The 14125-nt window shown below is 42.4% G+C and overlaps 1 protein-coding gene and 1 long non-coding RNA gene across 2 annotated transcripts in view; one reads left to right on the plus strand and one right to left on the minus strand.

Annotated features, from left to right (window-relative positions):
• The window catches only part of cacna1ba (calcium channel, voltage-dependent, N type, alpha 1B subunit, a), a 262364-nt gene that overhangs the window by 168751 nt on the left and 79488 nt on the right, over positions 1–14125 (minus strand). The window contains exon 7 of the mRNA XM_032515609.1: positions 5301–5404. Coding sequence (XP_032371500.1) covers positions 5301–5404 — 104 coding nt within the window. The remainder of the gene's footprint in view (positions 1–5300; positions 5405–14125) is intronic.
• LOC116689198 (uncharacterized) lies at positions 13182–14004 on the plus strand. Its single transcript, XR_004331944.1, has 2 exons — positions 13182–13618; positions 13703–14004. It is a non-coding gene; the product is annotated as an uncharacterized LOC116689198 (long non-coding RNA).

Consider the following 14125-nt stretch of genomic DNA (forward strand, 5'->3'; position numbering starts at 1 on the left):
AAAATGGCTAGTGCAAGGAAACCAGAATTGTTTGTGTGGACGATAGCTGTAACTCATACCGCGATACTGTTGTTAGGAGACGTCGTAGTGGGGTAATAGGTTGAAGGCTAAAGGTTGAGGGGTGTGGCAATGACATCATCGATGCGCAAGTATGTGGCTGTTCTGTCCTGGTTTCAAAAAAGTAAGTCTTCAGCCAGTGTGTTTACAGGATTTGTATGGACGATTGACCAAAATGAAGCCAAAAAGTGTTTCCATGTGGATGGTCCCTAAAGCTTTTGTCAAGTCTTTCACTCTGCATGAATGCAAGTGGCTAATGGCAAGCTGGAGGCTGTAAACGTTAAAATGATAAATTGCAATAATCAATACTAATGACTTATGGACACCTAATATATACAATTTTAGTTTTGCAAATTCAGATTCAAAACGTTAAAAAATATAGCCAAATATTTTTACAAGTAAGCTGACATTTCAGCTTTTTACCTCTGAGACCTAAAGCTGTCCTAAGATAAAGTGGCTGCCTAAAGAATGCATTGCCTGGGCATGCCTTCACTGTGTTTAGCTACGGCTCTGTTATGCATTTTCTTCGTAACTCTAATCTACTACAGAAGTCTGTGTCTGATCTAACGTCATTTCCACTGATTTAATTGTTCTTGGATACACAGAGTTTTTTGCTAGTGCACGTGACATGCAGGTCTGATCAATTTATCAAACTAACGAGCTGGCCCCGCTAGTCGACCACAACTTGACATTTAGAGGAAGCAACATGCAGTCACTGTCATACACTTTAGCCTGGATTGATTATTATATGAATACAATGGTGTCATGCTAGTCAACCAGCGTATTTCCCTCTCCAAAACCACTTCAGATGAGAAATATCAGTCACAGCGCTTACTTGCTTTGGTGTTTGTAAAGCATTAAAGTCCAACAAAGAATGGTTCACATTAAAAAAGATCCTTTTTCATTTTTTTCTTCTATGTAGATGCAATCCCCAACAAAATCACCTCAGTAGTCTAGAATGATTTGTTATTTCCACATAGAGCTATTTATTTCATCTTTAAAAAAATACTTTTTCTTTTTCCATATATATATATCGCAGGGGGAAAAAATATTGCAATGTAAGATTTTTTTTAAATATTGTGCAGGCCTAGTTCTTATCATTGAGCTGTCACCGGTGGCTACAAGCTATACTGTAACAATACTGTCAATTTCCAACAATATTGATGTAGAAGGTAGAGTGGGGTCCATTTGTTTTTGGACAGTGTTGTGTTGCCTCAGTACCCCAGCAGACTTGAATTTAAATTGGTTGACTAAACATGTTGAAAATGTAGCTTGTTTTATCAATTCCCCCAAGGGTAAAAAGAACAATGATTTCTACGCTGTTCACTAAATATGTATGTGAACACCCCCGAACCCCCTTCAAGCTAAGAAACATCCCTTAAACCTTTCACTTAAAATCCAATGTACAGGCATAGATTAACAACAATGAAATAGAATAGACTACAAAATCTAAAAAGAGGTTCCCCCATACCCCCTGAGAGCCTTGTGTTCTTCTATTAATGTTGTTTGATAATCTTGACACAAACACAAGGTGACATAAGCTTTGCTGCCTGGGTTCCTAGACTTATTATAACGCAATGTGTAACTGTTTATTTGAAAAGTGCTATATAAATTCAGGTCAGTACTATTATTTTCTACTGCACTGTAAACAGTATTGTGGGCTTTGCAAATGTTATTAGTGCATAGTTAGTAAGTTAATGTGTGTTTGGGTGAGACATTTATTTTTAACAAAGTTTTTTTACAAGAAAACCCCACATCATACCTTTAAACATCCAATAACTAATTAAAGCTGCTTGTAAATCTATTTTTGGCAAACCAACCCCTGAAGGAAATATCTGTCTTTTAAGCTCCCCTCTCCTTTAAGCTTTTTGGTGCTGAGCAGGTATTGTACGTGGGCACAACAGCTTTACACAACAAAAGCTTCAAACCACAAACCCTCCAAATTATCTATGATAAGTGTTTCTTAACCCAGTGGAAAGAAACACGACATTCCTATCATGATTTGGTATGGATGATACACTGTTAGTTAAATATTGCACATGTGTGGAGGAAGGGGAACAACACCCAGGCTGCTGGTGATGAAGTAAGATGATAATAACAGCAAAGCAATATTCCAAAAGAGGCAATAAAGACACAGTCTCCCATTCTACATATTTCAAAAGTGATGAAATACTCACAACTCCATCTGCTATTTGTGTTGTTATATAAATGATCAATTGTTTACCACAGAATTAAACTGACACGGTCTGCACACCACGTAAAATAAAGTCTGCTCATAGTGTGGCTGGCTCCTTAAGTCATGTGAATTTATGTTTTAATATTGCATTGGAGCTGCCACAGATGTGTAATTCATCTAAGCTAGTAGATGCAAGAGAAGCACAATGTGGGATATTTCAATGCACAATTTTGAATTTTATATGTTATCAGAGATATTTTTTATTTAGTGCTAATCTGACAAGAAAAGTCACCCATTTTAGTATTTTTGAAGGACTGTTTACTAAACACCTCCCTTGAATAGTAATTGTCCAATTATAATTTAGCAACCGTAGTAGCTGTGGTAACATGCATAACTTTAAACTTTAAACAAACTTCTCTTTCCCGAGCTACATCAACCAGCTCCGACTGGGGGATCCCAAAGCGTTCCCAGGCCAGGTTGGAGATATAATCTCTCCACCTAGTTCTGGGTCTTCCCCGAGGCCTCCTCCCAGCTGGGCGTGCCTGGAACACCTCCCTGAGAAGTGCCCAGGAGGCATCTTTACCAGATGCCCAAACCACCTCAACTGGCTCCTTTCAACGCGAAGGAGCAGCGGCTCTACTCAGAGCTCCACGCGGATGACTGAGGTTCTCCCCTATCTCTAAGGGAGACGCCAGCCCTTCTCCTGAGGAAACCCATTTTGGCCACTTGGACCCTGGATCTCGTTCTTTCGGTCATGACCCAGCTTTCATGACCATAGGTGAGGGTAGGAACAAAAACTGACTGTAGATCAAGAGCTTTGCCTTCTGGCTCAGCTCTCTTTTCGTCACGACAGTGCGATAAATGAATGATGAATGTATAACCGTACCCACTGTGCCGATATCTTGCTGAGATCCATGGCTTCAGATTTAGAGGTGCTGATCCTAACTGAAAATGCTCATCCCTAGTAGCCATGATCCTGGATCAAAGACTGGTTGGATGGACGAGGCTCAGCTGGAAAGCGAGAGATGCTTAATCATTTTAATAAGTTTAACCAACAGGTATTTCTGGTGCCAACTAGCCAGTGTAGCAATGTTTAATTGACTAGTCCACTAGCTGGCGGTGGGTGTGCCAGCCACAGTACCTGCCCTGTCTGTTTTTTAAAATATAAAATCTACTACTGTAACCTAAACAGAAAGACACTCTAAACATACAGGACTAATGCTTTCTCACTGAAAGTTTAACGCTCAATCCAAGCTGGCCCAGCAAGATTGTGAGCAGAACCGACAATAACAACTAGCAAAAGGTCATTGAGAAGGATTAGAGGTAAACGGCCAGGCATCAGAAACAGGCTGAGGAACAGCGCGCACTGCACACCACTGCCCAGCATCCTGCTAGCTAACGGGCAGTCAATAGAAAACAAACCGGGTGAGCGCAGAGGCAGAATTAAATACCAGATGGACATACGAGACTGCAACATGATCTGCCTTATGGATATATGATAACACCCAAAATACCAGACCAATAGGGCTGTAACAATATGTAATGCGGAGTGAGAAGGCAGAAATCACAACACACTCCTTCCAACTCCCAGTTATCTCCCAGTTATCTCTCCCATCCAGATCCACTGCTATCACATCTTTAAATTACTATTAGCATTAGTACTTTTGGTGCCTTAGCTGTTTTGTCTTTTAAATGTAGCCTACTGTAGAGATGGCTAAAAGTGAACTGCCACTGGCCGGGGATGGCTGCAAGCTGGTTGGGGGCTGACTGTGGATGTGTCCGCGGGGCTGTTGTCAGCTCTCATCCCGACTAAAGCCTCACGACGCCGGGAGAGTGAGGCAGACAGACAGTGGTGTGTTAGCTAGCTAAATTACCTTTAGATTAGTCGTCTATCTATACAGTTAATGTTACTGATGAATTTGTGGGTTAGCCCAAAGTTGTTAACCGTGGTCAAAACAATCATAATAAAAATAACTAAGCGTGTTGATGTCGTAATCTTATGTTACCCACCAAGAATTAGCTTATGTGATAGACCAACCATCCTCGGGAGTTCACCTCAGTTATCATCAGCGCTGTTTATATCCCAACACAAGCAAACACTGACACTGCTCCTAGGAAGACATTCAAAGGTGTAAACATCAGGAAGGCAGCTGGACCAGACTGTATTACTGGCTTTGTCCTGAAAAGCCTGTGTTGACCAACTAGGACCTGTATTCACTGTAATATTCAACCTCTCCCTCTCACAGTCTATTATTACCACCTGCTTTAAACAGTCAACCATAGTCCTTGTTCCAAAGAAATCCCACTTAGCTGTTTAAATGACTACCTCCCCATAGCCCTTACATCTGTGGTGATGTAGTGTTTTGAGAAGATGATAAAACGATACATCACATCCTCCTTACCTGCTACCCTAGACACCTTGCAATCCACATATTGTCCCAACAGATCCACAGACAACGTCATAGCCAACATAATCCACAAAACGTTAGCCCACTTAGACAACAAATGCGGAAGTTATGTTAGACTGCTGGTTGTGGACTATTTCTCAGCATTTACCACCCACCAGACTGGCGACTTGGCTGAGAGACCTAGGTCTGCACTCCTTCCTGTGCAGCTGGGTCCTTGACTTTCTAAAAAGCAGAACCTAGGTATTGCAAGTGGGCCACCATGTCTCTAAGGCCACAAAGATTCTCAAAGAACCCAGTCACCCCGGAAACTCACTGTTCTCTCTGCTGCCATCAGGGAGGTGTTATTACTGCCTGAGAACAAACTCAGAGAAGATGAGGAGGACCTTCTTCCCTCAGGCTGTGGCTAGCCCCCCAGTCACCACCTCATTATCTTACTCCATTGTGTTGTATTTAACTATTTTTATGGATTTTATTGTTATTGTTTTTATTGAGCCAGAACAGGTACACAATTAATATCACTGCACATTGTACTGTGTATGATTGTGTTTGTGATCTTTTGAATTAGAATTTTTAGTCCACTAATCATGCACATCCATAGTTAAGATTGCATATATCTCTTGAAATGCTCTGCTTAGGTCATCCACACAGTTTGTACTCACCCTGACAGCACACCTAACACCAGGTTGAGCATGAAGAAGGAACCGATGATGATGAGGGGGATGAAATAAAGCCAGTTCCACGTGTTCCCTGAGGCATCGTTGGCCTAAAAACACACAAATGCAAAGACAAAGAAAGCACTATTAATACTGTTCACTTCACTCCACAACACTTGTTGATGCCATAATATTTCCCTTGTGAGTCTTGCCAGTGTCTGTGTTCCTGTTTTTGGTTTTCTTTTTCCCTGACCTTTTGGATTTTTAAGAGTTTGAATTCTGTTTTTGGCATTTTTATCCCTTTGTGTCCTTGGGCTCTTTTTGTTAAATTAACCCTCGGCTATATACTCTTCTGCCAACTTGTCATCTCTGCATTTTGGTCCTTATTCCACTACCAGTGTGACACAGGGCACATCAACTAGAATAACCTAGAATGCTTCCTTGAGGAACGCCGCATTTAACTACATGAGGGTCAGACAGCACTCCCCCTAAGACCACTTGTTGTTCCCTCCCTGATAGGTAAGACCTAAACCACCTACAGGTGGAGCTGTCTGCCCCCACGGCCTCAAGTTTAGCAACTAGTCTCTCATGAATCACCGTATCAAATGCCTTTTGGAGAGCCAATAACACCATTCCACCGAGATTTTCAATATCTATTTCCCTGCGTATGATGTTGGATAAATAGAGTAGGTATGATTTAGAATGTGATTTCCAGAATCCGAATTGGAATTTAAATATGAGGTTATTTGTATTCATGTATTCATTAAATTGCTCATTGACCAACTTTTCAAAAATTTTTGAGACTGTGCACAAAAAAAGAGACTGTGGTCTGTAGTTAACAGGGTCGTGGCTGTTTCCGTTTTTTAAATGAGGAACTATCTTGGCGTTCTTGAGGTCATTGGGAAAACACCAGATTCAACAGACAGGTTTAAAATATGGGAGATGTAAGAGGCAATTTAAGCAGCGGCATCTTGTGAAAAAAACAACCCAGAGCCTTTAAAGCAGTCTAGCTGTAAGAGCCTTTTTTCCAAATCCCCAACCTCAACATTTCTTAAGGAGAATGAGTTGGGCAGTACACCAAGTATATTATAGTACGATTTCACCCTATCAGCACTAAATAACTGAAAGGAAGGCCGAACATTTGAAAACAGCTGTTCTGCTATAGAAGTGAAGTAAGTATTAAAATGATTAGCAACCTCTTTATTATTGAAATTTAGGGCACCAATAGTCATATTGAGTCATATTTCTTGCTTGTTTATATAAAATAAAATCATCATAATTTTTAGTTCAATTAAAAGTTTTAAGAGCTTTTTCCCTGGATTTAACATGTACTAGAATGCTGTTTAATACTGATCTGTCTAAGAGGGGTCACCTTGTTAATGATTTTTAAAAATCTGTCTTTAAACTCTGACTATGCATTATTAACACATGCACAATTTACCACCAGGGACCAATCCACCTCATCAGCCAGCCTCTTGAAAGTTTCCTTGGAGTAATATTTAAATGATCTGGATGGTACACTCTTGTGAGGGTAAAAAGGTTTTAGTAAGTAATAGGAGTAGTAATAGTAAGTAATAGTACCACTTTGAGTTATTTTAGTTTTGTCTGAAACTAAGATTAGATCAATAATACTCGCACAAGTCTTAATTATCCTTGTGGATTTTTTTACCAACTGTTCAAGACCTCCAGTATTTTGCTGGAAGGTTGAGCACAGCCCAACACATTTGTATTCATATCCCCCATTACTATCATCTCTGAGCCACATTTGAGTGCACATATACACAAAACATGTACACAAACTGTACAGTAATTATTAATGGCAATTTATCACTTATGGTTTCATCTCACCTACTTTCCAATAACCCGATCTCTGATCAATTTTAGGTAGCACACTTCTGACATTAAGATGAAGGAAATGTAAACCTTTCTTACTAAAACTTGATTTAAAGTCCAATTTAAAGTCTGCGACCGTCTCCTCTGGCATCTGGCCAACCTTGTTGTTAGAAGATACAGTCATGCGCCTGCCACCACGTTTGTCCAAACCTCAGCCCAGGGAACAATTGGCTGTGAGGCTAAAATTAGTTAGAACACTGGTAGTCCCACTGACAGGTGAGGCCAGCCAAAGAAGTTGTGCTGCGTGGCTAACAATAGGATCCATGTTAGTGGACCGCCAAGGATGTGGGCTTGGATTCGGTGTTGTTGTTGCTGTTGTTGGTTGTGGTCCGGGATTGCGTTCTACAGCACCAGTAAGAAGTAATAATACGGTGAGTTTAACGAGCCCATGGTGTGAGTTAGGTGGCATTTCACACAATGTGGAAGACACCTTTCCCTATGTCCAGCTCAGGTAACAAGTCACCAGATTGGTCGAAGCGTTTCCTGTCCCTGACCAAGGTGCTGAAACATCTGCAAGAAAGCTAGTGTATGACTTCATCACCATGTTTGGAGCCCCCCTCAAGTTACACACGGATCAAGGCCGTAATTTCGAGAGTTTGCTTTTTCGAAATGTGTGCAAGCTCCTCCTCTAACAGACAGGTAGAGCGGTTTAATAGGACCTTGCTGCAGATGCTTCGATGTTGTGTGAACCAAGACCAAAAGAACTGTGAAGAGCAATTGCCACTGCTCACAGTTCAAGACCCACAGTGACAGGGTTCACACCCAACAGACTTATGTTTGGCAGGGAGGTCCACCAACCCCAGGATATCCAGTCTGGTACCGCAAAACTCAAAGCCTGGAAGTAGCGGATTTCCTCAACAATCTGGAAGAAGGCTTAAAAGAAGTGCACAACATGGCAAGAGCGCACCTCCGTGTTGCAGAAGAGCGACAGACAAAAAGTGCATGACCTTTGAGCAAGAGAACATTCCAATTGTGGTGGAGACCTGGTGTTTCTCAAAGACGACACGAAAAAGACGGGACTAAGTCCAAAGTTCCAAGCACTATGGAACGGCCCCCTGATTGTTGCAGCACGCCGTGGTCTGGTAGTGTACGAGATTCAAGGTCCCAAACACAGCACAGTAATGCATCATGACAAACTCAAGCCCTATGACAGTGAAGTAATACCAGTCTAGGTTTCACACCAAAGAAGTAAAATGCTAAAGCAGTGCCAAGACTCAGACCTCCAACCAAATGAAGAGGCCTCCAAGGCCACCTTGACAGTGACAGTTTGCGGGAGAAAAAAGGATGTAGATTACCATCTGTGGGAAGGCATTGAGAGAAGGCCGCACCCAGACCGACATTGGAGGCATCCAACCTCCACCACGAACTAACGACCAGGATCCGGTAGGACCAGAACTGACAAAATGCTCCTTGAGGGTCCAGAAGGCCCTCTGCTCGAGGATTCCACTCAATGAGAACATGTAAGGGAGAAGCAACAGAACTGAAGTTTCTGACAAACGTCCTGTAGAAATTAGAGAATCCCAGAAAACTTTGAACCTCCTTGCAATTGGTGGGAACAGGCCAATCCACTCCTATGGCCACCACATATCCCAGGAAGGACACCTTGGGAACATGAAACTCACATTTTTCAGCTTTAACAGAACTTTAAACTTGATTAAGTATTCTCTGCAGAACAGCACGTACATGTCGTATTAGCTCATTCCAGCTATGGGAGAAGATAAAAATGTCATCAAGGTACACAAACACAAATACATCCAACATATCCCTGAGGACATAGTTAACAAATACCTGGAAAACAGCAGGAGCATTAGTTTATCCAAAAGGCATGACCAATTTCTCTTAATGTCCACTGGGAATGTTATATCCAGTCTTCCATTTGTTCCCTGATCCTCACCAAATGATTAGCATTTATTATATCAAGTTTGGTAAAAATAGTAGCACGCTGCAGTAACTCAAACACAGAGAAAATCAATGGGAGCGGGTACCTGTTCTTCACTATGATGTCATTAAGTCCACGATAATCAATGTATGGCCGTAACAACTTGTCCTTCTTCCTCACAAAGATGAAACCAGCTCCACCTGGTGAGGAAGAGGGTTGGATGATCCCAGCATCCAGAGTACAGCCACCCCTTAGGTGGTAAAAAAACAGGCAGCAAGTCAATGGCACAGTCATATGGTCAATGAGGAGGTAGAGCATTAGCTCTAACCTTGTTAAAAACCTCTTTTAAATCCATATAGCAGGAAGATACAGACAATAGATCGGCAAAATCCTTCTCAGAAACCTGTGGGTCCATTGAAGAAGGTGCAGGAATTCTCTCCTCTGAATCCTCAGGGTCCACAGAGGGAGAAGTAGGAACCAAAGTCACTTGCCAGAGTAGACAACAGAATAATATCTCCAGAACCTTCCTCAGATCTGGATTGGAAACAGGTCCTGGTACAGGTCTCTCCCCACCCCTTAACAACCCCCAAAGTCCAGTCAAAGTGAGGGTTGTGTTTGAGGAACCAGGGAAACCCGAGTATAATCGGGTGTTGAGAGGAATCCACCAACAAAAAAAACTGAATTCTCAGAATGTTGTTCAGAGAGAACCAGGGTACCAGAAATGGTCTGAGTTACCTGCCAGAGCAGCCGGCCATCCAGCACTGTGCCCCTCAGTAGTGCAGGCACGGGAACAGAATTAAGTCCTAACCCTCTGGCAAGGAAAAGGTCAATGAGGCTAGTATCAGCCTCGGAATCCACCATCACCTCCCGAGTCTTGGAAATCTCAATGGAGTACAGGCACAGTATACATGGGACAAGAGGGAACGTTAGAAACAACAGCCCGGTTCACCAGGATGCTCTTCTTTACTTGTAAGCCTCCCCTTTTACTGGACACTGCCCGATTAAGTGGCCCAGCTGAGCGCAGTAGGTGCAAACTCGTTCTTGGATTCTCCTCTGTCTCTCCTCCAGGGTTAGTTGAGGCCTGCCCAGCTGCATGATCTCCTCATACATAGCAGCCTAAAGTGAAGCAACAGCCGGCCGGGATGGCGGTGATGAGGGCTGTCCTTTGCCCGAGACGACCGCTCTTGGATAATACCGCAGAGAACCCTTGGAATTGAACCTCTCTCTTTCTCGTTTGAAGAGCTGCTTGTCAATCTTAATAGCCAGGGCAATGAAAGCATTGAGGTCCCCTGGGAGGTCTAATACCGTCAGCTGATTCCTCAGCACAATGAAAAGACCATAGCGGAAGGCATTTAGTAAAGCAGCGTTATTCCACCCGTTCTCTGCGGCCAGCGTGCGGAAGTCAATGGCATAGTCCGTCACCCTTTGTCTGCCCTGACAAACGCTTACCAAATCCCGGGGCGCTTCTCTGCCCGGAGTGAAAATCTGTGTGAAAGCTTGAGTGAAGTGATCAAACGAGCCACACAGAAACTTCTTCCCCACTCAGCTGTGGCCCATGCTTCTACTCAACCAGACAGGTGTGAAATCAGGTAAGCAATTGCAGCCTGATCAGTTGGATAGTGGACAGAATGGAGCTCAAAATGTAACAGTCACCAGACTTGCCGGAGAAGTGTTTAGGCGGAGACAGATGAAGTAGAGCAGTGGAACTAACAGACAAATGGAGAAGCAGCAGAACCATCCCCGACCGTGGGACCAGCAGAAGTAACCGGGTCTGTGGAGCTTTGAGAGGCTCGGGACGCAGCAGGAGACTGGATAGCTTGAAATTACGTAGTCAGGAGAGACACTTGCTCACAGATGGCTCTCTGTTACCCCAACTGAAGCTTGTGTCCTTGAGACCGTAGAGCGTTTTGTACTTTACTCGAGTTGGCGGAGTCCATGATTGTGGCGAGATTGTACTACTATGGACCCAGGAATGCACAACTGAGTAAAGGTTAAATACAATGGTTTTATTAGCAAGCTAATAAAAGCAGCAACAGTGTCCAGTTATGGCAGGCAAAGGGAAAATCCGGGAAACAGGCAGGGGTCAAAATCCAAGGTATTCAAAAACTAAGAAATACAGGAACACAGGGAGAAATGCTCAAAAGCTGCACACATGGGAAACGGACGATCTTGCACTGGGGCAAGGGGAAAACAGAAATTAAACACACAAGACAGGGGAGACAATGGGACACAGGTGCAAAACATTACGGCGGGGACAGGTAATCACACAGATGGGAAAATATACAACAGGAAGTAAAACAAGACAACACAACGGAGAACAGAGAACCTCCAAAATAAAACAGGAAATGAGAAAATAACAGAAAACATGAAATGAACTAAAATCTGAAACTTGACACAGGGACGAGACGTGACAGTTTATGGCTAAAAGGTCTGCTAATGAGAAATCGACAGTCAGGGGTTTGCTCTCCATCCCGAACAAAGAGTCAGAGCTTTGGCAGGGACAGACGAGACGACATGTCAGGCCATGATGGATTGCCACTTTGATAAAGAGGACACAGCTGGGTCCCACAGCGGCAGGAAATGAGACAGCCGTCACTCCTCCTTTGACAATTCAATCAGAGAATCCACCAATCATATTCAGCCAGAACAAGCCTGTGCGGTCAGAGTGCATTACCAGCCTGTCAGTGATCCGGAAGACAGGAAAAAGGGATGTCTACGGATGGATGAAGGAGTCATCTTAAACCACTAACTCTTCCGCCCCATATGGACTAATTCTGGATTAACACCTCTGTTTAATGGGAATTATTCATCATTTTACCAAGTAAGCAAACAGCAGTGTGGGTAGCAGCAGACTGACACTGAAGATGCTGCAACCCATACGTTCCTGGCTCAATTTAGGTTACTTGGCATCCAACTGGCAGCTAGTTTAATGTAAAATGTGCATACCATTGCTGCACTGGAAAAAAAACTAATTGATTCTAATAAAGAAAAAGTTGCCAAAGAGATCCAAACTCAATTCATTTCAAATAAGAATTAAATGGTGTTACCTTGATATAAGTGTGAGGCCATACTCACATATATTTATTATACTTGAATATACTCTTATTCAAATGACCTGCTCAATCTGCTTTTTCGCTTGCACTTGGGTAAAAAAAGCTAATTTGTAGCTCTGTCCTGTTGTCCATTTGCTGTTTACATGTTAACAGAGTATTTGACATCTACCACAAATTTTCTTGCTCTCAGCAACTAAACTACTATTGATTATATTTTCAACTTCCCTCCGCTCCGTTCTCTCTTCTCTTACTCTGTTTCTGTTTCCCTCTTTCAAAACTACTATGAAGCTCAAACTGCTAAACACAAATTTTTTCCCACTACAGCTGTTTAATAATTTATCCAATTACATAATTGTTTCCTTGACATAATATAATTCTGACTTTATGCAAATGGGAGAAAGCAGTGACTCTTTTCATGCTAGCAGTTAAGTTGCCGTGCTTTGGTCCTAACGGGAGCTGTGGCTGTGTGTAATTCAGTCTCCATAGCTTCAACTTACAGTGGCGAAATATTTGGACTGTGACACAAGACATCCTTGAGATGAAATTGTAGTGCAGCCTTTCAGCTTTAATTTAAGGGTATTTACATCACAATTGTAGGAAGGGGTTAGGAATTACACACATTTTTATACATAGTCCCCCTTTTTCAGGGGACCTAAAGTATTTGGACAAATCAATATAATCATAAATTAAATGTTAAATTCTTAATACTTTGTTGAGAATCCTTTGCAGGCGATGACTGCCTGAAGTCTGGAACCCTTTGTGATGCTTTCCCAGGCCTTGACTACAGCTGTCTTCAGCAGGTCTTTCTGCCTTACGTTTTGTCTTAAGAAAGTGGAATGCATGCTCAATTGGATTGAGACCAGGTGATTGACTTAGCCATTGACTTTGCCACTTCTTTGCCTTGAAAAACTCCCTATGTACTTTGTTGAATTTGGCGGAATATGAACAGACAGAGTGTTCTTATAGACCTCCGAATTCATTTGGCTGCTTCCATCTTCTGATATCATGTGTTTATCATCATTAAACACTAGTGACCCATTGCCACTGGAAGCCATGCATTATGCTGGCTCCACCATGTTTTATAGATGATGTGGTGTGTTTTGGATCAAGAGCCATCCCAAGCCTTCTCCATACTTTTCTCTTCCCATCATTCTGGTACAAGTTGATCTTAGTTTCACCAGTCCAAAGAATGCTATTCTAGAACTGGGCTGGCTTTTTTAAACGTCTTCTGGCAAAGTCTAATCTGGCTTTTCTATTCTTGAGGCATGTTAATGGTTTGCACCTTGTGGCAAACCCTCTGTATTTGTTCTTGTGAAGTCTTCTCTTTATGGTAGACTTGGATAATGATATGCTTACTTCCTGGAGAGTCTTCTTCACTTCACTAGATGTTGTGAAGGGGTTCTTCTTTACCATGGAAAGGATCCTGCGATCATCAACCACTGTTTCCGTGGACTGTCTTCCGTGGATGTCCGGGCCTTTTTGTATTGCTGAGCTCACCGGTGCATTCCTTTTTTCTCCGAATGTACCAAACTCTTGATTTCGCCACTGCTAATCTCGCTGATGGATTTTTTCTTTTTCTGCAGCCTTAGGATGGCCTGCTTTACTTGCATTGAGAGCTCCTTTGACCGCATGTTGTGGATTCCCCGCAAAAGCTTCCAAATAAAAAATGACACACCTGAAATCAACACAAGACCTTTTATCTGCCTAATTCATGATGAAATAATGAGGGAATAGCCCAGACCTGCCCATGAAACAGCTGTTGACTCAATTACTTCAAGTCCCTTGAAATAAGGGGACTATGTCTGAAAATGTTTGCAATTCCTAAACCCTTCCTCCAATTTTGATGTGAATACCCTCAAATTAACGCTGACAGTCTGCACTACAATTTCATCTTGATTTAATTTCAAATCCATTGTGTTAGCGCACAGAGCCAAAATTATGAAAATTGTGTCACTGTCTAAATATTTCCTGTAACTGTAACTGTATGCTTGTCTCTAATCAAGTCC

Source organism: Etheostoma spectabile, chromosome 5 (assembly GCF_008692095.1).
Source record: "Etheostoma spectabile isolate EspeVRDwgs_2016 chromosome 5, UIUC_Espe_1.0, whole genome shotgun sequence".
NCBI classification, from domain to species: Eukaryota; Metazoa; Chordata; class Actinopteri; order Perciformes; family Percidae; genus Etheostoma; species Etheostoma spectabile.